We start from the raw sequence: 24,710 nt of genomic DNA on the forward strand, positions 1-24,710 counted from the left end.
TGAGAGGAGACCAGGGGAAGCTCCTGCGGCGCGGAGGGTGTTCCGGACGCCGAATGGGAGCGCCTGCTTCAACTGCGGCCAGACCGGGCACTTCATGAGGGAGTGCAGGCGAGGACGTCGTTGCCACAGCTGCGGTCAGGAGGGCCATCTCCAGAGGGATTGCAGGAGCCGCCGAGGACCGGGAGGAAACCCGAATTTAAACGGCGCGGGGGTCGGCGAGGCCGCCGAATCCGACCCCTGGTGAGGATGACTCTGCCGAAGGTGAATTTCGTCGGAGGGGAGGAGGACTTGGTGGCAACAGTGTACATAGACGGTAAGAAGTGCCGTGTATTGGTGGATACAGGCTCCCAAATTTCCCTAATCACACGCAGCCTGTCGGGAGGGAAGGGGGTGAGACCTTCTTCAATCAGAATTTTGGGGGTGACAGGACACAGAATGTGGAATTACGGGGAAAAATTTGTTATTCTTAGAGCTAATACAATAGATTACGAAGTGAAAATGCAAATAGTGGACAGTTTAGGGGGATTTGATGCCATTGTAGGATTAGATTTTTTGAGAAGATATGGGGGAATTATTGATGTTTCTAGGGGAGTCCTGCAGGTGGGAAGACAAAAATGGCCGTTAGTTAATGGTGCGAGGGGTTTCGAGCGGGAAGTGAAACGAGTAGAGGAAAAATGCGACGCTCGGGTGGAGGGGGTGGTGGTTAGACTTACTCGTAACGAAAAGATCCCCCCACACAGTGAAAAAATAATGCGGGTGCCCCTCTCGAGTGAGAATCGTTTAGAGGGATTAGAGGTATTGACGGAACCATGCTGTGACGGTGTAGAGGGATGTGCTGTGGCCCGAGGGGTATGTAGAGTAGACGAAAACAATGGAGTGGTCTTGCAGATACTAGGTTGGGACAAGATCTCAATTTCCTCCCATCCTGACTTTTCCTGACTTTTTCCTGACCAAAATCTTGATATATCCTGACTTTTTCTAGCGTTCGCCATAAGTTTTAACGCATGAAGAAAGATGTCATAAGAGGTCATATACAAGGAAATAGCTCAAAATATGCAACACTTCAGTATTTTTTAATTGTAATATCAGAAAAACTTACAAGAAATGTTACTACTGTACAGTACTACACGTTAGGTACTTTGGTACTTTCCAAACAAAATATGGCCACTGTGGACTAGCAATCATTGTGACTTAATCATTAGTCAAAACAGTAAAAAAAACAAGGTGAACAAAACAATCACAATTTACTTATTTTAAGTACACTTCACACATAATAATAGTTCTTTCATAGTGACTTTCCAAACAAAAAATGGCCACTGTGGACTAGCAATCACTGTGACTTAATCATTAGTCAAAACAGTAAAAAAAAAACAAGGTGAACAAAAAAATCACTATTTCCTTATTTTAAGTACACTTCACAAATTATCATAGTTCTTTCATAGTGACTTTCCAAACAAAATATGGCCACCGTGGACTAGCAATCATTGTGACTTAATCATTAGTCAAAACCGTAAAAAACAAGGTGAACAAAACAATCACAATTTACTTATTTTAAGTACACTTCACACATAATAATAGTTCTTTCATAGTGACTTTCCAAACAAAAAATGGCCACTGTGGACTAGCAATCACTGTGACTTAATCATTAGTCAAAACAGTAAAAAAAACAAGGTGAACAAAAAAATCACTATTTCCTCATTTTAAGTACACTTCACAAATTATCATAGTTCTTTCATATTGACTTTCCAAACAAAATATGGCCACTTTGGACTAGCAATCACTGTGACTTAATCATTAGTCAAAACAGTAAAAAAAACTTAGTGAACAAAAAAATCACTATTAATTTAAAGTGCACTTCACAAATTGTCTAAGTTAGAAACTCCATTGTTAAGTTAGAAAGTACCAGTCAACTTTTTTATTTCTTCATCAATGGCATCAGCCTCCTTCTGGCTTGATGCTAACACTTTCATCTTTTTGGCTTGAAGCTCCTTAACTTCAGTTCCAATCATCTTCTCATGGGTCCTTTTTTTTCGACCTCAGCGTCCTCAGATCGGCGCTGCTTCTTTGCTTCTTCATACTCGGAGCGCGCGTGCCGAAATCTGTTGATCATTTCAGCAGATATTTTTATGTTTTCTACGCCACCAGCAGCGTTGACTGAGTCGTACACTTGGCGCTGAGCCACCAAAGACATATCTAATTGGTTCTCTACTATTATCTCCTTATTGATGGAGAAGCCACGCTCGATGAAAGCTTGGCCATGGCTTATGATCAGAGCCATTTTAATCACTTTCACTAAACCATCTGAGCACTTATAACGATCCCAGATACCTCTCCAGAAATGATCTAGTCTCTGCCTCTGACGATCATATTCTTGACAGGCGTTAGCAAATACTTGTTTGTCACAGAGCACCTTAAAGTCAGACAAAATAGTGTCGCACTCACTTGCAGGAAGCCAATTGCGGCTGTGCAGTTGTTCCAAGAAGCCGTTCAGTCGAGTAGAAACGGCAGTTTTGGAATGTGAAATCAGTTCTGGGTCACAAAAAGTTATGGCTCTGCAGAGTTTGTAATTCAAGGGAGCCTTTTCAAGAATTTTACTAACCATAGCCTTCAGCAGGAGCACACACTCCTCCTTGAACTTCAGCATTTCTGGAGTAGATACTTGTACTTTTTTGAGAGCGTCCTTTACAGAAAAACTAAAATTGAAGTTCTTCACAGGAATCAGATTGTCTTCATTGGTAATGTCAACTTTACATACATCTGACTTTCGATTTACATAATCATTCTTGACAAAATGTCTAAGCAGGTTCGACACTAAGTTCGACAGGTCCGTGTGCAAGAACGGCGCCATTGGGTCATTGGTTTGATAAGTAGTCAAGAATGGCTCAACAAGTCTTGCAACATATGAGAAGAAGGCTAACTTAGGCCCCAACATCTTATCTTCAACAGCTTTTGCAACATACAAGAAGCCGGCAGATTTTATTTTATCCTCTTCAGGTCCAGTTCTCACTTTTTCAATAAAAGTTTTTACGTTTGGCAATATTTTGATGCAATTATCGGCACCAGGTGCATTATTCAACCACCTCACTGCACAATACTTATTTGGGAAAGTAGTAGAGCCTGTCCACTCTGTATACTTACTGCGACGGGCAGGCACATTCTTAAATATATTGTATAAGGCCCTGAGAAACATGACAATATTCCAGCCACACTTACTAACCCCCTCTTTGAAGGAATTATGAACTACGTGCAAACCACAGGACCCCATGAGCAGCAGCAGTGGCTCATCCTCACCAAACTCTGTTTTCATATAAATCTGGAGATCTTTCAGGAACTTGACATTAACATTCGGGCCATCCATGCCAACCATAAGCACATGAGACTGCACACTTCTAGGAATTGCTGTGCAGTATGCCGATATGAGATCAGTCGCCCTTGAGCGACCCAGGAACACTGAATCATAATATTTCGTCACCGTTTCATTTTGATCATCACACCAAAATTTAATGGCAAGATCCATTTGAGTCTTCTGGCTACACTTATTGAGACTCTCGTCAAATAAAACTACCACAAAATCCAGTTTGGTTAACTTAGATGTGATAACATCATGGAAATGTGGGGCTAAACCATGTACAAGTGAATAGGCGATTTTGTTCCGACCCAATTCCATTTTTGCAGCAATCATACTATCTGGGAACATTGTGGGAAATAACTGCACTGCCTTGCCCCCAGAAGACAAAGAAGTATGGCTCGTTACACAATAGATACACCACAAAATCTCAGCTTTGGTAGTATCTTGCTTCATTAACCAGGTGTTAAGACCTTGCAAACCAGCAGTCTTCGGGACGGCGATAACTTCGTTGGTACATCGCGCACATGGGCATGAACATGTGCAGGCAGGTGAAGCTGGTGTGGGGTCATCGGGATCGTCCCGAGGGTCTTCTGCAGTCCCACCCGATGCTGAGGAACCAGGTGCCGCCGCCGTGGGGTTCACCGACGCGGATGTAGAGGTAGAGGGAGTTGCTGTAGTCACCTACAAAAATCAGGCTGGGGTAGAGAACCAGAAAACCCCGAAGATTTTACAAATAACTCACCATCACTTACCTTCTTAGCGGAAGGCAAACAAAATATCTTGATCCCGTAACAGCTCTTCTTGTTCTCGACGGCAGTATTGTGGTGGGTTGATGACAGGTGTTTAGTCAGGGCACCGCGACCCATGTTGCCGAGTTGATTCGTCTTGCAGCACACCGAGCAGTAGAAAGATGTTGGTTTTCCTTCTGGCAATCCATGCTTTAATGCAGTCGAAGTCTTTGGTGAGAAGCAGCTGAAATGAAGCTCCTTTGACCAATCCTCGTTCCAATACGTCTGCTTTCCCCCGACCATGACTAGAGACGAAATGGGCCTCAGCATTCGGGTCTGAAAATAATACAATCTCATTTTGAACTACAGCACCATTAAGTTTCAATGAATAGTCGAATGGAGTGGATAAAATAACACGACAGTGAGTTTGCTAATATTCGTGACAGCCTACCTTCAATGAAGAAAACGCAACCTCCGCTGCTCTCCAGGCACACCGACTCGTCCGGACTCGTCACCGTCGCACTGTTATTGTTGACCCGCCGCGGGCGTAGACCCGGGGAGCGCGTGGGATGGCGGGGGGTGTGGGGGGAAAGGCGCGGAAAAGGAGCGACCGTGGAGCCAAGGTTTAGAGCCTAAGGTTGCCTCACTCGCTTCTGCGCATGAGCCTACCAAGCCGCTACTATGTCACAGACGACCCAATGCAACTTTGCTATTGCATTGTCGTATGGTAGTACAGAATTCATTTAAGGTTCCTGAGACGCTGCGTCGCCATGCGTTCAACACAATGTAGTCAATATTTCCTGCGCTTTCTCCGTTAATGGTCTCAGTAGTCCACAAATGATAAAATGACTTTTTGTGGAAGAAGAGCGCGTTACACTGCCGTGTATGCCGGCCTCCCGCTATACAGTGGCGACGTGCTCAAACTGTCAGAAACGAAGAAAGCTGGACGAAACGTCTCATACTACACGTGGGCACTTGAATTTAGGAATCCTTTTATTTCATGGATATACAAATCGGCACCAACAACCTCTTAATACCCCTCACACGTTAAAAAAATATCGCTGAAAGTGAATCGGTCAAAATTAATATGTATATATACCAAAGAAGTGATGTACAAGATTTGCGATGCTCCTATCACATGTGATAAGCTAGATTTTTTTCCACTTTTGAGATAAATTACCTAACATACTTATTCGTGCAAAGACAATTATGTTTTTACATCATCAACCCGAAAGGCATGACCTCCACTGTATCCCCATTGTAAGAAATCATTCAACCTCATTTCTAGACGTGAGACTAAAAACTAGTTGTAATTTTATTATTTTGTACGCCATTAAATAATACAGAGCAATTTTCCAGGCAATGGCTGAGCAGAATAACCCATAACATGTGATAATTGAAGTTCAAAAATATTTTAGCGCATTAAAAATATTTCTCAGGCATCACGGGAAAGATCGTAAATCGCATGATAGAAACCTATATTTTTTATGGTAATTATTCCTTCACTCGAACAAGCTATAAATTGGTAGTCTTGCTAAACTTCTAAGGTAAATTAGGATAAACCGTTTCAATTTTTTTTCTTTTCACGTCATATGTACTTGCAACTGTATTGAATCAGAACCTCTTCCAAGTGAAGGATTCTTTTTACTTTTGAGATTTTAGCCTGGTTATCCGATCAAAAGTCATTAATTCAGGTATTGATACTTTGCTCCAGATTTATTGGTAATCTTCATTGCGTTCAGACTTTATACTTTTCTCTATTCTCAATTATCAACTAATTTTTCCAGAGCATGATAATGAACGACAAGACGCATGGTGAGAAAATAGCGTTTTGCAATGACATGGTCATCCTTAGTGAAAAGCATATGCATATATGTGTTTTAGTTTTATTTAGCTGATAGCATACCTGACGGGTGATCGAGAGGAGCTTTAAAAGTAGGCATATGAATTCAATTATAGTGCATCTGAATTAGCAATCGGTAATTTCAAAATTTATTTTATAATCAATGATCGTTATTTTTAAGTGACTCACATTGCTGAATGTTTTCTAGAAATTTTCTAAAAATGCTTTGACTCTTCTGAATTCTCTCTGAGCTCAATATTGAAGTTGGTTCCTTTTCAATAGTCTAAATTATTTGCTAAACGTTTGCCTAATTGGAACCGCTGCAGCAAGCGATGTAAAATTTCAACCCTTTTCACTTTTTGCACTCGTCACATGTTTATTTTATTTTTTGATTACTCCAAAGGATTTCATGCATGCATGCATGCATGAGAGGGTTAAGAGTGTCTAAAGGCCGTTTTACACGGTACACGGAATTGCGCAGTCTGACGTACGTGCGAAGGCGCAATCAAAATTGCGTCGTGTAAAGCGGTGAATTGCTAGAACACATGCGAGAACCTTGCCATGCAGCGGCAGGCAGAGCGACGCCAGCACTCCTTGCTTCGGCGGTGAAGGCGGCAGCCCAGTTCGGCACGGGTTAGCACGAGGGGAAGGGAGGCGGTGAGACAGCGCGGCGCGGGCGTTCTCGGCTCATCTTGCGGCTGTCGCTTGCCGCCAGTGCGGCGTGCGGTGGCCGGCGGCACAGCAAAAGGCACACAATCCGATCCATCCTGACTCTTCGGGCGCTCATCCTGACGATTTCCTGATTTTCCTGACCAAAACTTTTTTTCCTGACTATTTCCTGACTTTCCTGACTTTCCTGACTTGTCCCAACCTAGAGATAGCCAATTTCGGGGGGGAAGAATTGACACTTCAAAAGGGGACAGTGTTGGCCACGTTAAGTGAGTTTTTCAAAAATGAGCGAGTGAAAAATGAAAATAAGGCGGTGAGGAGTATGAGAGCGGAGGGCATTCGTAGTAAGACGAATATCGCGGAAAAGTTACGTCACCTGAGCGACGTGGAAATAAAAGCTCTGAAACCGGTGCTTGAGGAATATGTGGGGTTGTTTTGCCCTAACGATACTCCCCCCGCCACAGACATTACTCAGCATCACATCCCCACGGGCGACGCGAAACCCATTTATCAAAGGCCTTATCGGACCCCTCACCACCAAAAACCGCTAATAGAGAATTTTGTGAAGGAACAATTGGGAGCGGGTATAATTAAGCCAAGCGAAAGCCCTTGGTCCTCCCCTATAGTTATTGTCCCAAAAAAATCAAGTGATGGAAAGCCAAAATACAGGTTCTGTGTTGATTTCCGGAAATTAAATGCCGTAACTGTTCCTGATGTGTACCCCATCCCTAACATTTCTGACACTCTTGATCACCTTGGGGGATGCACTTATTTTACGACGCTAGATCTCACCAGTGGGTACTACCAAATAGCGATGCATCCGGAATCGCAAGCGAAAACGGGTTTCATAGTGGAGAGCGGGCATTATGAATATACGCGCATGCCTTTTGGATTACGAAACGCCCCCGCAACCTTTCAAAAAATGATGGACGGCGTGTTGCGTGGGTTAAAACCAACACAATGTATGGTGTATTTAGATGACGTGATTGTTTTTTCTAATGGGATCGAGGAACATGCGGAGAGGTTGCGGCGGGTTTTTGAAAAACTGAGAGAGGCCAAGTTATCCCTAAAATTTGAAAAATGCAATTTTGCTCTCGCGGAAGTGAAATATTTGGGTCATATAATTTCTAGAGAAGGTGTGCATCCTGACCCGGAGAAAATTGAGGCTGTGAAAAATTTCCCCGCTCCCGCAAATGTAAAGGAATTGCAGTCGTTTCTGGGCCTTTCAAATTATTACAGACGATTTGTGGATGGCTATGCTGAGATTGCGAGACCCCTGACACGGCTCTTAAAGAAAGGGACGGCCTTCACGTGGTCCCCGGATTGCCAAGAGGCGATGCAAAATTTGAAGTGCGCATTGACTCAAAGTCCTGTTTTGGTTTACCCTGATTTTTCAAAACCCTTCATTTTATCTACGGACGCGAGCAATTTTGCGATCGGAGCTGTTTTATCGCAGGAGAGGGACGGAGAGGAACACCCTTGTGCCTATGCGTCGCGACAGTTGAGTTCTCCAGAAGTTTCATACGCCACCACGGAGAAAGAGCTTTTGGCCGTAGTTTGGGGAGTCAATCAGTTCCGTTGGGCACTGATTGGGCAGAAATTTAAAATTGTGACTGATCATGCCGCACTTAAGTGGCTTTTTAGTCTAAAGGACCCTAGTAGTCGTCTCTTAAGGTGGGCGTTGAAACTTGGGGAGTATGAATACGAGGTTACGCATAAGCCAGGCAAAAAACATTTGAATGCTGATGCCCTCAGTAGAAAGGTTAGACGGGCTGACGCCTCTTGCGACATCGAGGTCGCCAAGTGGCAAGAGGAGGATGAGAATTGCGTAAGATGGCGCTCGGAAAAGGGTTTTAAAGAGGAAGGAGGAATTTTGAAAAAAGTGACGGAAGGGGGCGCGAGGGTGGTAGTCCCTAATTCTTGGCGATCCGAGGCGCTGCGTCAATGCCACGACCATCCTCTCGCGGGGCATATGGGGGTTGAGCCTACTATCAGTCGTGTTAAAGAAATTTATTGGTGGCCCACGCTTCGGAAAGACTGTGAAAATTTTGTAAAAAATTGTGTTTCTTGTCAGCAGAGGAGCCCGTACGGAAGGACTAAGGCTACCTTACAAGAGTTGCCGGCCACGGATAGACCATTTGACTTCATAGCAGTGGATATTGTGGGACCCTTTCCTAGGGCGGAAAACGGGGATAAATATATTTTGTCTATAATGGATCACTTCTCCCGATATTTGGAGATGGTGGCGATCCCCGATCAGACTGCTGAAACTGTGGCCGCTGCTCTTGTACGGCGGTGGATTCTTAAATTCGGCGTTCCAGCCGTAGTGTTGTCCGATCAAGGGACTAATTTTATGTCAGGGCTATTTGCGGAGATGTGCGCCTTGCTGAAAGTAAAGCGTCTGAGAACATCGTCGTGGCACCCAGAGGCGAATGGCCGCCTTGAGCGTGTGCACAGAACGATAGCCAAAATCTTGAGTCATTATGTGAATTGCCGTCACTCAGATTGGAATATTTGGCTGGGCTATGCTGTCTCATCGTACAATTCAAGCAATCATTCTAGTTTAGGCTTTTCTCCGCACCAGGTGATTTTTGGCTATCCCATGAGGTCACCGTTCGAGCAGGTGGGTGGGAAAGTCGAGGGCTTAAGTGAAGGCTACGTGCGTGAGTTAGGAGAAAAACTTAGTGAAATCTGGAATATATGTCGCAAAAACAGTAAACGAGCACGTCGTAGACAGGAGAAGCAATATAATAAGGGTGTGAAAGAGACACAATATACTGTTGGTCAGTGGGCGTATCTGAGAGATTTTGGGGCAAAGGTGGGACAAGTTAAGAAACTGAAAAAGTTATGGAAGGGTCCCTATGAGGTAATTGAAGTTATTCCCCCAACAAGTGTAAAGCTTCGCCTCCCCAACAGAGTTATTCTTGTCCACAAGAATCGTCTTAAACCCCACCCCAGTGCATCAGTCCCCTCCCCTTGTGAAGGCAGGGATAGACCCCGTGGGAGACCTAGGAAAATTCCGTGTGCTAAAGACGCGAAAGAAGTTGTTTCCCCGACCAAAGCATTTTCCGAATTCCACACGCCATCAAATTGCGAGGGTGGGGATGAGTGGGGAAATGATGAAGCGGCAGTGGGAGACATACGCCTTCCGCAGCGGCGGAATAAAAGAGGAGCTCCCAGCCAATGCGATGAAGATTGGGTGCCTGACGCAGAACCAATCGCCGAAGCACCGTCGCGATCGCCTTACAGCTTGCGATCGAGAGCAGCGGAGTCCCCGGAGGAAGAAGGAGCGGCGCGAGACATTCCCCCGCAGCGTAACCTCTTATCGCCGGAGAGAGCAGACGGCCTGTCGCCATCCCGCGAGGACGAGAAGGAAGAATCCCCTCCCCTTTTCCCGCTGCCCCCGCCCCCGAGTGCAGCTACCCAGGAGAGAGAAGAGCCCTCCCTCGCCCCCCACCACCCCTACGCACTCCGATCCCTTGGCCCTCCCCCGTCATCCCCCAGTGAAGTGTGCAGTGACCCCTCCCCTCCGCCCCAAAAGTGATAAGTGCGAGTGGTGCCGATGGGGGGATACGCCGAAGCGAGAATGTGTTCCGTGTGGGTGTTGGGTGTTATTTTATGCGCATCGGCCGTGAAGGTAACAGAACTAAGGAATGGTGTAATTTTTGAGAGGTTGCAAGACGTTGTTATTTCCGAGCACACTTGGTCAATTGTTCTTAACTACGAGCTCTCGGAAATAAGAGATGAGTATAATAAGTTGTCCGCGGAATTCGAGAAATTTAATGCAAGCGTGAAGGGAGAGACCGTATGGAAATTGGGTGAAAATTATGTGACCGCCATGAGTAGAATGTCAGGCGAATATCAGGGTGTTAAAGAAGAGTTAGAGGTCCTCCTGGGCATGATGGGTAGCAAGAGATTGAAGCGAGGGTTCTTAAATGTGGGAGGAACTATTTTAAAAACGGTTTTCGGGACCTTGGATGCCGGGGATTTGGAAGCGATTAATCGGAGAATTTCGAATGTGGAGGCATCAGCTGAAAAAGGAAGGGCTGAAGCTGAAAATAGAGTTATAGTAATTGAGAATTTAAGCGGCATGGTGGTTAATAATACTAGATTCATAAGAGGGTTATTGTCGGAATTAAGTAATTTCAGCAGGGCGGTAGAAAGAGACTTCAAAGATCTATCAGCCCGCAGCAAGTCCTCATACGAGTTCTGGTGGGAGGAGGAGCATTTGAGACAAGTAGGGCATGTTTTGGTAAATGGCCGCATTGACTTGGTGAACTTTCGACTGGCCATAGAAAACAGTGTTCATAGTAAACTAAGTAGCGTCTTAGTTCCACCGACGATGCTAGTCGACATGTTGAAAAGAGTTCACGATCATTTACGTTTGCCGCTCTACATGCTCATTCCGGTTGAAAAGGATAAGTTGTATTTGTATTATGAAATGGCTAAGACAGCCGCTGTAGTGACCAATGGGAAAATGAGGGTGATAATTGATATCCCTTTGGGACACAAGGACAGCGTATTTGAAAGTTACGCATTACATACATTCCCCGTGTATCACGAACAGTTTGGAGTACATTTAGAGTGGAGAGTGGCAAACTCCTTATTAATTTCGCCCGATAGAGGTTATTTTATTGAGTTGCGGGAGAATGAGCTGCGGAAATGCAAACTGGGGCCTATTATTTTATGTTCTACGGACTTAGTTTTGTATCGCGGAACGACAGAAAGCTGTGAATATAGCATGTTTATGTATCAGAATGCGAGTAACTGCCCCAAAGACGCGTTTAAACTTCGGCGGCCACTGCTGAAAAGGGTAGGTCATGGGTGGCTCTTTTCCCTTCCTCGCCCGTATCAATTGACTCTCCTTTGTAGAAATATCACGGGCGCCGTGCCGCCCGTAACCTTCGAAATTAATGGGAGTGGAATAGTGGAATACGCGAGTCATTGTGATATTCTAAGTAGGGAATTCAAAATGCTGTCGACAATGCATGGCAATTTTACCCTAAACGAGTCTTTGCCGCGTACGATTAGACCTTCGTTTAGTATAGATGTTCGTCACGGCACCGGATATGAGTCGCCTCCTTTGCGAGAGCAACCCAATTCACAGTCGTTGAAGGATGAAATAGAGAGAACGCTTGAGATTTCGGAAAGTCGGTTGGACTGGTCCCGATTGGTTAGAAAAGTAGAAACGTCGCGAGAATACAAGTGGAGTTGGACCAATTTCTCGAGCCTTCTTTGCGGCTCCATTTCGTTACTAGCAATGTTGGCATTTATTTTGTGGTTTATGTTTAAAAAGGGTGTGGTCACAAGAAGGGAAACGGCACCTGCGCGCGCCGCTCTTCCTCTAACTTCTTTTTAAATTGTATTTTCATTTTACACTGTTCAATGACAACAGTTTGTTTATTCAAATATATTTGGTGTTTCTTTTTTTTTCTTTTCAATGGAGTATTTTGTTTTTTTTTTTTTCTTTCATTGTTTTTCAGAGCATAAGAATTATTGTCAATTATGTTTGTGTGATGTGGGCGTCTAATTATATTGTTTAGTGGGAAAACGCCCGTCAATCTGAACTTTTGAAGTGTATTATGGGTTGGGACTATGCACGATGTGTAGATAAGTGCTCGAGTTTTACCTAATATGTGCTGAAGAGTATATTTGGACAGTGATAACTAGTGGGGACGAAATTTCATGTGCTGATATTCTCGTTTTTTTTTGTGTGCTTGGTGTTATTTTTTATTTTTTTTTCTTTCCTTCTGGGTCGTGCCGAAGAAGTTAGTTTCATTGTGTTTAAAATTTCCATGTATGCAAATTTTAAGATTTCAGGGGGGATGGTGTAATACTGCTGACCAGCCTATGACTTGAGTCCTCTCTTTCCTCCTGTACTTTTCCCTTCTCGTCTACGAGACATTGCCTCTGCCTGCGTAGGCATTCCTTCTTCCACCCACTCCCACCCACTTTCCCCCTTTCCTCTTGCACCTCCTTCTTACCTAGAGTCAGCAGCGTACTTTGCACCTAGACGCGCGAGGCACTGACGACATCGGGAGCCAATGAGGGCTTCGGACCATGTCACGAGGGGGACGCCGAGAGGCGAGGGACTGTTGGCACGCGGCAGTCGCGCGCGAGATGTAATCGAGAGTGAACGCAATAAACGCTATCCACCGTTTGTCTGACTGTCATTGCCCCTGGTTCCCTTCCTTCCTTCAGCCGAATCCGTTGGTCGCCGCCCCTGGCGTTACAATACCCTGTTCCAGTTGGGTTTCTGTGTCTGCCCCAGGCAGGCCAGAGAGTATCCTAAAAGTTATCACACCACTCACTATTTATGTCCAATGCTTCAGGGCAAGGGGGCAAAATTCAAATATACACAGTGATGACCTCGTGCAGAAAATCACATTGAAGGTCATAATAGGGTAGTTTCCTTCATCAAAGAAAACGAAAGGCATTGATTGCGATTCGTTACCCACCATTAGTGTATTCATAATACACAAATTATTTGGTTTTTGAAATACCGGTTTAGACGAATGGCAAGGGTCAAATTTTATCCTCATTTGAAAAAGGCCAGATTGGCGCCCATGCGATTCCACTCCGCATGACGTCACAGGGACCTAGTTTCTACACGAGAGGATAGGAGTTATACATCGTCTGAGGTTACCAATGCATGCATGAGGCACAGAGCTCAGGGAAACATGTCTTAATAATCACCTATTAAAACTGGCTAAGTTCGGAAAGTTTTCTTCGTTTGATAAGGTATTAATAATCCTTATTTAAGCCAAGCGCTACCATCCAGCAAGGTACTCAGCTATCCGCTAGCATCCTGCGACGTATCAGCGCTAAGCCTCGCCTCAAGGTCACCTCACCGGGCGGGAGGGGGAACCAGAAATACGACGTACGGATATATTTCCTGGCATTCATACTTAAGCGTCGCGTTTTCGCGCGCTTGAAAATTTTCACTTTTCATTTCATCGGGAAAAATAGATGTTGTCATTTAAAAATCTAAAAGCGTGAAATACGTACTCCAGGAGTAATAATCTTTCGATTAAAGCAATAAAAAAATAATAGGAAACCACCCTATTGTACTCACCTCTGATGGAATATTTCATTATCCATCTGAGACATTGAAATTACCATGTCCTAATTTACCACATCTTTCCATGTCCAGGACACAAACCCACAGCCAACAGAAAGCATGACAATTCATTAGATTATCCCATCATGACATAAATTTCTCCCAACACCATAAAAGAAATGCCAAGACCCCCAACCCATCTCAAATGCCCTGACTTTTTTCATTTTAGTTTAGTCATCAGCAATTCCAGAGATGACTGGACACATCATTACTGTTTACCTAATACATAATTTAACATGAGTTTTAAATATTTCATTCACATCGAAAAAATTAATTCTGCCCGAGACAACTAGTACAGTGGAACCTCAATCTATCATTTTTCAAGGGGATGGACGAAAAAAACGATGAATGCGAGAAAACAATTGATGCGGGAATGCTTGGCTAGGTTGCCTATGGAGCAGGAAACGCACGACTTTCTGCGAGTAATTATGATATTCATTATAGGATATTTTTATTGTTCTCCTATACCTTGATATTTTCTTTCAAAGCTAATGATTTATGGTCTCCATGATATGATCCCTGCACGAGCTGGGACCTTTTGTTTGATTTCAGAGAAGAGGAAAGCACCCGAAGGGGACTGAGTACTGAATAGATGGGGATAGCGTATTTTGCAAAATGTGCAAATGTTTGCGCATACTATGGCACTCAGCTTCTCCCAATGGTGGTTCAAACCCTTTGCAAAGATTCAAACTATGTGCCTGTAGTTATTAGCCACAAATGACACATTGTATATAGTCCGTCTCATTTCCGTCAAACGATGGATGCGGGAAAATTATACGTTGGGACCATGATCATCAAACAATCAATGCGGGAAAACGATACTTCGGGGAACAATAGATGTGGGAAAAACAACGTCTGTATGGAACTTTATTTGGGACCAGGAAGGGCAAACGATCATTGCGGGAACAATAGATCGGGGTTCCACTGTCATCTTATAGACTTATTATCTTTAAATCATCACATTACAGTCTACTAACTGTGAATTACAATGGAAGGGATGTAAAAAAGTAAAGTGCACGTTGAGAGTTATCGTTTTACCCAAGTTTCCATCACAGTCACTTCATAGGTGTGTAGTGGTTTTGAAAATGCATTTTTTAGAAATGGATTGGGGAAATCAGGGAAAGACAGTCACGTCTTTGGCATCACGGAAAATTTGCAATGAAGGATAAATTAAAGCAATGATAAGAGAACATTTATTTTTTGTTTTGAGAATTTGTCACATTATTAAAGCAGTTTTTAACAATTTCAACAAAATGGATTTTAAATCAAAGAAACAAGAACACTTGTGTGCATGGAGTAAAGCCTCCATAATACTGACATTATCATGGAGGTAGTTATGTCATGCAAGATTTATATAGCACTATTGCGTACCAATGGCCTCACATGTCGAAGACCACTAGTTAAAGTTAAGTGCAATAACCAATCACTTATAAATGGAGAGCAACTGTTTTGAAAGAGGTGCCTTGAAAACATCGTCAAACAATAATAACAAGGAATAAAAGGAGAAAAAATTCAGTTTACAAAACTCATAACCAAACAATAGTGGCACCGACCAAAATGAGAAAATAATACAAAGCCTTACAGCAAGAATTCATTCGCAAAGAAGATATTCTAATTTCCTTTTTTTCCATCTTATTTATGATTTCATAAGCAGCCAAAGATTCGATAAATAGCAAACATGAAAACTAAATATGCTAAGATAAGACCAGTACCTTTTTTAGAAGAAGTGTCAATAAAATTTAAACTCTTTTATAAATATACATATTCAACTTCTTTATAAAATGTAAGTCTTCACTATGAACACATAAATAAAAAAATAAGAAGTGAAATTGATTTCAGTCAAACTGTTTGTTAAAATAAGGTGTCAAATTGACATATAAAACAGAATTCTCAGGGTTCATTCACAGTTGCTTGCATTTTCATCAAATTTTCTACAGGAAGCGAATAGGTTTTACATATAATCAACGTCCCTCAAAAGGCACCACAGCTTTTGTTGTTGAAATCAAAATCCCTCAGTCAGCCAACAGCCCTGAGTTTCTTTTGATTTGTTCCATGACAAATTTGCCCTGATGCAAAAAAGACATGCCCTGTCTTTATCCTGATTTCCTCATTCCATTTCAAAAACGTTGACTTTTCCTTAATTAGCAATAACCCTGGTAGCCTAGAGGGTAGTCTGCCTAGCTGCTGACGGAAGGGTCCTTGTTTAAGCTTTCAGACACCAGTAACCAAAAATCCTTGAGGTTAAAGGAGGCCCAGGGAAATCAACTGTCCCCAGACCCCTGATGATGAGTGATGTTTGCACGAATAGGGATCAGCAGAGGGTGAGTACTACCCTCACCTACCCAAACCAACTTTTGGGTTGAATCACTGAGTGAGAGTTTAACAACCCTCTCTAAGAATAATGAATTCTTGCTTGACAATTTAATAAATTTAATAATGAAATTAAGGACAGGTAACCAATAAAAGTTAAATTAGGATTAAATAAAATGGGTAACTTACGTTGTCTTGCAGAGTTTCCTTCTCTTCCACTGGTTCCTCCTTATCTTTATCCTTTGTGGAAATTATGTTCAATTTTCTGACATACTCTTGCGCCGAAGACATCTCCTCTTCCCACATCTTTTGGATGACTGAGTCATGAGGAGTCAGCTGCAAATTGGGAAATTTGTCACTTGTTAGCAGCTCATCTCACAATTTTTATGCAGTGCAATAGTAATGATCATAAGTATTTTATTTGTCCCACAATGAAGTTGTCACATGTTACACTTGATATGAGACTCACTTGGTTCTATTTGGGCACATTTTCTGTGTCTCAAAAATATGACGTAGAATGGCTGTGACTTCTTCAAAAGCAGGACTTAGTTATAAAAGGGCTACATTGTATAAAATCAAAAGATCATTGAAAAGGACATATGTAAACTAAACAACTATATAAAAAGCCTTGAAAATGGAAAATATAATTCGAAACACCGGTACATACATTTTTTATACCAAAGCACCTAAAGCTCAAGATTTCATATTTATAAAAATTAAAATACTAAAAATTTTGAGAGGTTGAAAAATTGTAAAAAATAGAATGGTCATTGATTTTGAATAATTCTCAATTAATCATACACAAACACAAATAACTTACAACAGAGAAAAAAGTGGAAGTTTTTTTATAAATAATCATTAATTGTTCTTGAAAATTTAAGCTATCTAACCAGAAAGTGGGTTAAAATTGAGTTGCAACATTTGACCCAGACAAACTGACAAAAAAAGGTGACTAGAAAAAGTTACAAAAAACATCAACTCCAAAATGAATAACTCTAGTTATTCAAGCACTGCACTTTTTTAATTGTAATATGAGGCACGCCATGCAAAAATTACACCATGAAAAAATTTTTCTTTCACAATAGAATGCTGCTTCAATACTCCTGCATAATGAATGCACTTCCATAAACACAAAGTAAAACCTCTAATTATAAGAGACACCATGGTTATGTAAAACGAAAAATTTTTATTCACAATATAATATCTAAGCTGCATTTTTCATACTCAACCAAAATCACCATTTTATTTTCCCCAAAAAAAATGTTTTTTTTTATAGAGGAAATAGGTGAGAATTTCTCCAATCTTTCCAAACTATTAGCCTAACAAAGTGTTTGCCACTTTACAGCAAATACACTATTTTCATTTTATTAAATCATTATGACTATGTTTGCATGAATTAAATCCTCAGAGGTATTTCGACCCAGGAGGTAGTTATGGCATGCATATTTCATATTGCACCAATTGCAAACCTAAAGCCTTACAGTAAAGAAGGCTACTGGTTACAGCAAGTGCCCCACTGAAAAATTTTCTTTACAAAATTAGCTACTCTTTTAAGTATGAAACTGTACAACATTTTTGGTATAATTGTCCACAAACACATTATATCAGTGAATTTGTAATAACCTTCATCAGAAGCTTTTAGAGCTGCAAATTCCAGTTACACTCCTAAACATATATGTATTACTGTATAATAAAAGATACTTTGAAATGTTCCTTGACGAGGGAAATAACATAAAAATATCCCAGGTTGGGCAGAAGCACAGGACACAAAAAGATAAAAAAACACTCCAAGGTAGTCCAATCTAACTCCGAGGAAGGTGGATGTATACCACCGAAAATTTAGTTCTGTGAGTGTTTTTTTATATTTATGTGTCCTGTGCTTCTGCCCAACCTGCCCAACTGGGATATTTTTACTGTTTAATAAAAAATATTACAAACACACAAAATATTACGTGTGTCAAGAAAATTCACACATATAATTATGAACTGAAGGAATTCCTTTTGACCTATTTATATAATTCAAATGTAGAATATCTTCACCCATAATTTCTGTTGTGCCTTTAATTAATTCAACCTCGAATATTTATAGTGTACATTCCCAAAAAATGGATGGGATTTCCTGCCATATGATTGCAGTTTGTTGGAGATGTGAATGCAAGACACTTGAAATCTTATGAATGCCGCCTGGATGTGCTTTTGCATCAGTAAAGCTGAACTTGTTAAGTTTTATCACTTGATTGATGTTCCTTCTAAATCATGGAATTTCTACAAACCGTGATCTCCAAGCAAATAAAAGTTCCCAGTTGTACAGTGTGGCCATGTTCCCTATAGCGGATTATAAGTTTTGACCCATTAAAGTGATATTTAATGTTGTAAATCACTCCATAAATCTAATAATAGATGTTTATGTTTATAAAAACAATTTCATGGCTTTTAAACTTCAATTTACAATTTAAGATTAACTGAGCACTTGCCACACGACCGACAAGAAACAGGCAAACTACACGACTACCAGGAGCAAGACGTTCCTTGTCTGCACCACATTCAGAGCTCTGCAGATTTGCTAATAATTTATCATTCAAAACATAATCCTTGTATTTGAAGAGATTACAGTGCACCAATATCCACCTTGATCGGAACAACGGATAATTACTTCATCTTGGGAACATCAGTCAGTAGACTTCATGTCACTCAAGTCAAGTGCTAAGTTTTCCATATTTTGTTTTAAGGCACAGTAATAATACAGGCAGCCACTATTTTCTTTTATCAAGTCAGCTTGGACTAATATAGGCGATCATTAGACTGCGGATGTACCTCACGCATGCCAATGTCATCTCCTCTGGTTGTAAGAAACAATTTTCGTACGTGGAAAGTAAACATCGGGCTCTGAATAAATACTATGTGAGTTGCGGACACCCAACAGCAACATTTAGTGGTGATGATATGGCTAATGCCCCGTTTACACTACGATCGTATCGACGTTGATCCGTACACGTGTAGCCTCAAAACGTCGTGTAAACGCGCTGAGTTACCATCGTAGGCCTTAGTGCGTAACACTGCCGAACTTACAATGGTTAGCGCTAGTGCGCCAAGAAAAAGGAGTTAGAAAATGAAGATCGATGCATATACGATTCTTTCGTGCCATTGTAATCTTGATACGGTAATTGATGTTTCATAAATAACTCTAATATATCAAAGACATATGGCAACGATTGAAGACATAATTGAGCAGGTAATGGAAGGACGTGAGGGGAAAGTTTTTTCTGATGTTCTATTTGCCAAATGATATCGGATATTCTATACTATACCAGTTTTATGCATTTCTTATTTACAGGTTAACCCATAACCATGTATCCTTACATTATACTTCACAGATGATGGAAAATAACAAACATACACAAAATTTTAAACAATTAAATCATTTTATACAGGATTTCACGATAAAATTCACCAGAAATAACTATATCAATTATATGAGGACATGGAGAAATCAATACTTGAACCGAATCAAGCCGAAATCTAAGCCTTTTCTAGTTAAATAATAATAGCAATATGTACTGTGTTTAATGCGTGAATAATCTTGAATGTTTTGACATATTCTCTCGAAGAATCTAATTCTTAAAGGCTTCACGAACTGTTATGACTAGTTTTAGTTTTACCTCATCATTCTGGATAGCTGGGAGTTGAAGATATAATTTGCTCTATGGTTATTAAAAACAAGCAGGTGAGGATTTGTATAGTTATGACTGGATCCATTAAAATTTACTTATAAAGGATATAGGAACAATCTAAATAGTAATTGATAATTTTGTAGAGGAATAGGCCTTTGTTGGAGGTTCCTTTGTCATGCAAGAGTTTTCAAATTGACTAGGGAAAGAATATATGAAGTATTGTAATCAGACAGTGAGATTCCTAAATCGTAATTACTTAATTTGAGAAATTTATTTTGGACACATTCAAGCCGGATTGAGTCGATAATATAATAAAGTGACCAGTTAACAATATATTCCAATTTGGAACGTAGCAAAGCGACATATCTACTGTCTTTACCGCTTGAATATTGTTAAAATTTGGACTGATTCCCATAACGAATCCTACATTCTTTTAAGTTTTACCAACAGTTTGGTCTAGCTTTAGTTATAGCACATGAAAACATTAATATTCTTTTGCTTCTTTATTTCCAGGATTTCAATTGTCTCACGCAGTCACGTCGTCAGTTGTTATCTGACACAATTCCCCAGCGAGGGCAGCACTGAGTTACGATGGAAACTTTTAGACATGTAAACGTGCAGCAGTCCCGATCAACGTTGATACAATCGTAGTGTAAACGGGGTACAAAAGGCACTGCAAAAAATACGAAATTTTACTGTTCCAAAATTACTAATCTACAGTAGAAACTACAGTAACTTGAATTTGTTTGCTAAAAAAGATGGCAATCTCCTTGGCAACAAGCTGTTGTGATATCAGACTTTACCACCCATTAGGACCTCTATAATAACAGGCACACTGTGATGGGCAATTTTCTCTCAAACTTCGTATTAATGAAATTGCAAATCTTTAAAAGAAAATAATTTTGAATTAAAGCAAACATTACGATGTGATCAACTATTTGCTGACAACAAGACGACTGTAGATAAAAATACATTATAGTTCCTGTCTAAATTCTTACCCACTATTTTGGAAAAAAAATGCAATTTTTCATGATAATAAAATATATCCCACAATGTTATTACATCACCGTCAAATGTGAAGATAATGTAATAACATGAAACCTAGGCCATGATAAGTTTGCGGTGAGTCCGGGGAAATTAAAAAAAAACGGTAGAGGGTTTTAAACTAATTTTATTACTTTTTATAATCGAAAATACTTCATTTTTCAAAGAAACCTTTAATAACTTCCTGATTTTTCAATATTTTTTTCTTTTATGATGAAGCAAAGTAATTGTTTTTTTTATATTTGCAGTTGGGAGGGTCCACACCCTCCCCTAGGTATGCCACTGATCATGTAGAATACATTACAAATTGCTGCCTCTGATGGAAATAGTTTTTCATGCTATTATTATCCAATTGTTCAGAACAGTTGAGAGTTTATTACAATTTTCAGCAAGCAGACTAGACTCAGCTTATACGAATACTAATCACTACATATTACTACTATTACTTGAGAGGTTAGATGACATTAATTTACACACAATTGACTAGTATGTATTACATTCAAAGCTGTTTCTGCATAGTTGATTGATAACTACAATATTGACAAAATTACAGCTTATGAGTAAACATTAGTTGAAATAACGATACTTTTCCATGCGATTTACTCCAAACAGATAAAAGTTATTACAAAGCTCAATGAGTAATTATGAATTCAATAAGTTAAAAATTAGCAACTTAAACGAAAGGATAAACAATAAACTAATCGTAAGTCATAACTTGCACACATCCAATGTCAACAGCTGTAGAAGAAAAGGTAAACAATGGCAGCTAATGGCAGAAACGGAGTATGTGATTAGAAAATATTATTGCATTATGACAAAATACATTGGTGGGACAGAATATTACATAGATGAAAGAAAGATCAGCTAAAACCGTTGCGGAAGATATTTTCTCATAGCCTGCAAAAACTTCTACCGCAGGTTTTCATACCAGAAAAACCTTTCAAATGCACTCTTCGTTGGGCAGTTATTTTCCTGAGCTATTTAGTGACAACTCCATTCAGAAAACCAAACCATAACATATGGAATTATATGTGGAACTAAAACCCTTTCAGATTATAACCTGTTTAAAATGGCAGCCCGGTTAGGTAGTTATATAGAAGAAATCACCAATTTTGTTTGCGGCCCTTATCATAGGTTTTTAGACCTTGGTTCAGGAGCAATGTTTTTCCCAAGTCACATTAGATTGAAATTAACACTTTTTGGGAGGAAATGTACCCATGAGCCAACCCTTTTTAAAAATGTATTTCTCTGGCAGAATTCACAAATGGTAATAATTGCAATGAAGTCTACCAATGATGAGCTTTGAATATGCCCCAAAGTGAAATGGGGCATTTTAGAGCTTTAACCTGAGCATATAAAATAAAATGACATAAAATGGGTGATGAAATCAAAAACGAAATGAAAAAATAAAAATACATACCCAACAATATATGTCGTCCAATAGGATGACTTCATGTTGCAGCATGAGGGCTGTGACAATGTACAGTGATTCCGGCGTTGGCTCCTCTGGGTTGGACTGATAAAAACTAAACTTAAAACCCAGGACCTCACACAGAATTTTGGGGTCACACATGTAAGACTGTAGAAGGGGGATAAAAAACTGATACTGATCAGGTCTACACTCAAAAGATTCAAGTATGATGTCCAAAACCCTGTTTGGATCCAAGTTAAAACAACCTGAAATCAAAGTAAGAAAATAAATCTCACCATTGCAACCATGCATACAATAAATATGAGCCACTACAAGTATATCTTACCAATGAGTGATTTAATAACTTCTAAAATGTACTTTGGAGTAATACTGCCACAAATTTCTTGATTAAGTTCCGTAATTAACTTAGCATATCCTTCACTTTCTTCACGGAACAAATTAAACTTTCTCTGCTTATAGCTGAAATTTAAAATTAAACAATGACAAAAATGTACTACGTTAAGACATCAACAATACAGCCTGATACAATGTGTAAAAAATTATCATAATACAAAACAAAACTTACTAAAGCTTGGTTTTCACTTTGATGAATTTGGTGTAAAAATTTCTATTCTTTAACGTACCGACATCCTGAAGTGTGTCAATATCGAGCCTCTCCTTCAGTAATTTATCTGAAAGATACTGTAAAATAAAATGTTAGTTTAAGATGCATCCGCTACGATATAATTACTGAGATGACAAAATTAAAAGTACGTGTACCTTTTCTGATTCCCTCACAATAAAACAAAATCTTTGCCGCTCTTCGGTATTATTTTCAGCAATAGCTGTTTCAGCATCAATGACTCCTACCACATCTAGAATTATTGACGGCATTTCTTTATGAAGGCTCTGCAACAGAAAGCAAATCGTTGATAACATAGAAAAATTCCCGTATAAATACATAAAAAATGAATAGGCCAACAAGAATCATACCACTAATTCTCCAATTGTCGAAGCAGCAGCTTCTTTCCTCAACGGACCATTAATTCCGTGCCATATTAGTTCGTAAATGAAGCGTGTGAGACCTGTTACCAAAAAAAATTACTTATAATCCATCCGCTATACTAAATACTAAAAAATAACCATACAAGTCAAATTGTCAAAAACTATTTGCGTCATTCTTTTTAACCAATGCCGGCTCTTTATGTGTACTTCCACAAATTTACGTCTCATTAATTTGGAGCAATGTGATGAAAGCGTATCTCCATCGGAATAAAAAAGCAATATATAAAGTGATGAAATGAATACAAGGGATGTAGATTTTATGTAGACGTAGAACTATGTTACAAGTTCCATTGCAAAATTATTAAGTGGATAGTATCTAAAAAGATTCAACCGCGATATTAATCTATTCAAAATATGCTAAACCTAAAATGTGACATAAACACGACATTACCTTGATTCTTCGTACTCTTACTGAACAATAAACTTGGATTTTCGTCATTTTTTACCAGCTGCTTAACTTGTTTAATACTGAAAAATGGAAATATACATTAGCATAGAGCTGCAATCAGGAACTTAATAAAACGTACTACGATACATAAAATGGCCCGGTAATTATATTAACACACAGGGAATAACAAACAATACAGCAAGCAACCATTGATACACAAACCCAGATTGGATGGCCAAACACATAAACATATTAATCGATAATTACGATCCCCTTCCTCTACAAGTTATTCAAATAACGGATTACGAGTAATATTTAATTAGAGAAACACCCATTTCACAGATTTTTCGCTACATATCCACATCATGAAGCTCGTCTTCTCCACAATGCCGCACGCGAAATGTTAATTGCGATCGAAATAAACTTACAGATTGTGAGATTATTTACAAACAAGCTAATAAAATATGCATTTTGGAATAATAGTAGAATTAAAGCGATACGTACTACTCGGTTTTTCCTTGTCTTTCCCAACTTTTCCACAATTCAGAGTTCAAACAACTAGCAGCCATGTTGCTTGTCTACCGTCGAATGAGCGGGATTTGTCAACGTTGCCAAATCGACAAAAAATTGTATGGAGATCATGGAGATGTTTTACGTCACGTACGAGGCAAAATAAGGAAGCCACGTGATGAATGGAGACACGTCGGAGAAACAATAGCACGCAAAATATCATCGGAAACTCGGGTATATTATCTTTATTTGTGATCCTAACTTTAATTTAGGCCTTCCAATCGTTTTATTGACGCTAAATCAACCACCCATCTGCAGATAGATGTCACATATCAAAGCCTTACAAAATCAATTTGAATTCCTGAAATCAATGTTCATGGTTGTAAAATGTTTGATACGTTACGCTCAAAAATCTCAAGCCCCCGATTGCCGCGAGCGAAGCCCGCGTGTCAGTATATGCACGCTTCGGTACACCTTCTTCTTCTTCTTAGCTAACACTTGGTCGAAGAAGCACACCCAAGCAAATCACTGGGGCAGTTGAATTTTGACCCCTCCCTCACGGCGGGACAGTATTAGTTAAGTAACCATCAACATCGGGGCAA

The 24,710-nt window shown here is 40.1% G+C and overlaps 2 protein-coding genes across 5 annotated transcripts in view; both read right to left on the reverse strand.

Annotated features, from left to right (window-relative positions):
• Positions 1–24,208, reverse strand: part of LOC124162813 (THO complex subunit 2) — a 109,387-nt gene extending 85,179 nt beyond the window's left edge. For all 3 annotated transcript variants that reach the window (XM_046539474.1, XM_046539473.1, XM_046539472.1), the window contains exons 1-8: positions 24,103–24,208; positions 23,602–23,678; positions 23,139–23,230; positions 22,926–23,054; positions 22,732–22,847; positions 22,492–22,625; positions 22,155–22,411; positions 16,209–16,355 (exon numbers count right to left, since the gene is read on the reverse strand). In XM_046539474.1, the coding sequence (XP_046395430.1) occupies positions 16,209–16,355; positions 22,155–22,411; positions 22,492–22,625; positions 22,732–22,847; positions 22,926–23,054; positions 23,139–23,230; positions 23,602–23,678; positions 24,103–24,167 (1,017 nt within the window). In that variant the 5' untranslated portion in view covers positions 24,168–24,208. The remainder of the gene's footprint in view (positions 1–16,208; positions 16,356–22,154; positions 22,412–22,491; positions 22,626–22,731; positions 22,848–22,925; positions 23,055–23,138; positions 23,231–23,601; positions 23,679–24,102) is intronic.
• LOC124162814 lies at positions 1,851–6,802 on the reverse strand. Of its 2 annotated transcripts, XM_046539477.1 has the most exons (3): positions 4,529–6,802; positions 4,102–4,413; positions 1,851–4,030 (listed from the first exon to the last, which is right to left on the reverse strand). In XM_046539477.1, exons 2-3 carry the CDS (start codon positions 4,405–4,407, stop codon positions 2,006–2,008), a joined length of 2,331 nt encoding a protein of 776 aa, XP_046395433.1. In that variant the 5' UTR covers positions 4,408–4,413; positions 4,529–6,802; the 3' UTR covers positions 1,851–2,005. The 2 variants fall into 2 exon arrangements, with proteins under 2 accessions (XP_046395433.1, XP_046395432.1); XM_046539476.1 differs by having other exon boundaries at positions 4,102–6,802.
• Positions 24,209–24,710: the final 502 nt, after the last annotated feature.

The sequence above is a fragment of the Ischnura elegans genome, chromosome 7 (assembly GCF_921293095.1).
Source record: "Ischnura elegans chromosome 7, ioIscEleg1.1, whole genome shotgun sequence".
NCBI classification, from domain to species: Eukaryota; Metazoa; Arthropoda; class Insecta; order Odonata; family Coenagrionidae; genus Ischnura; species Ischnura elegans.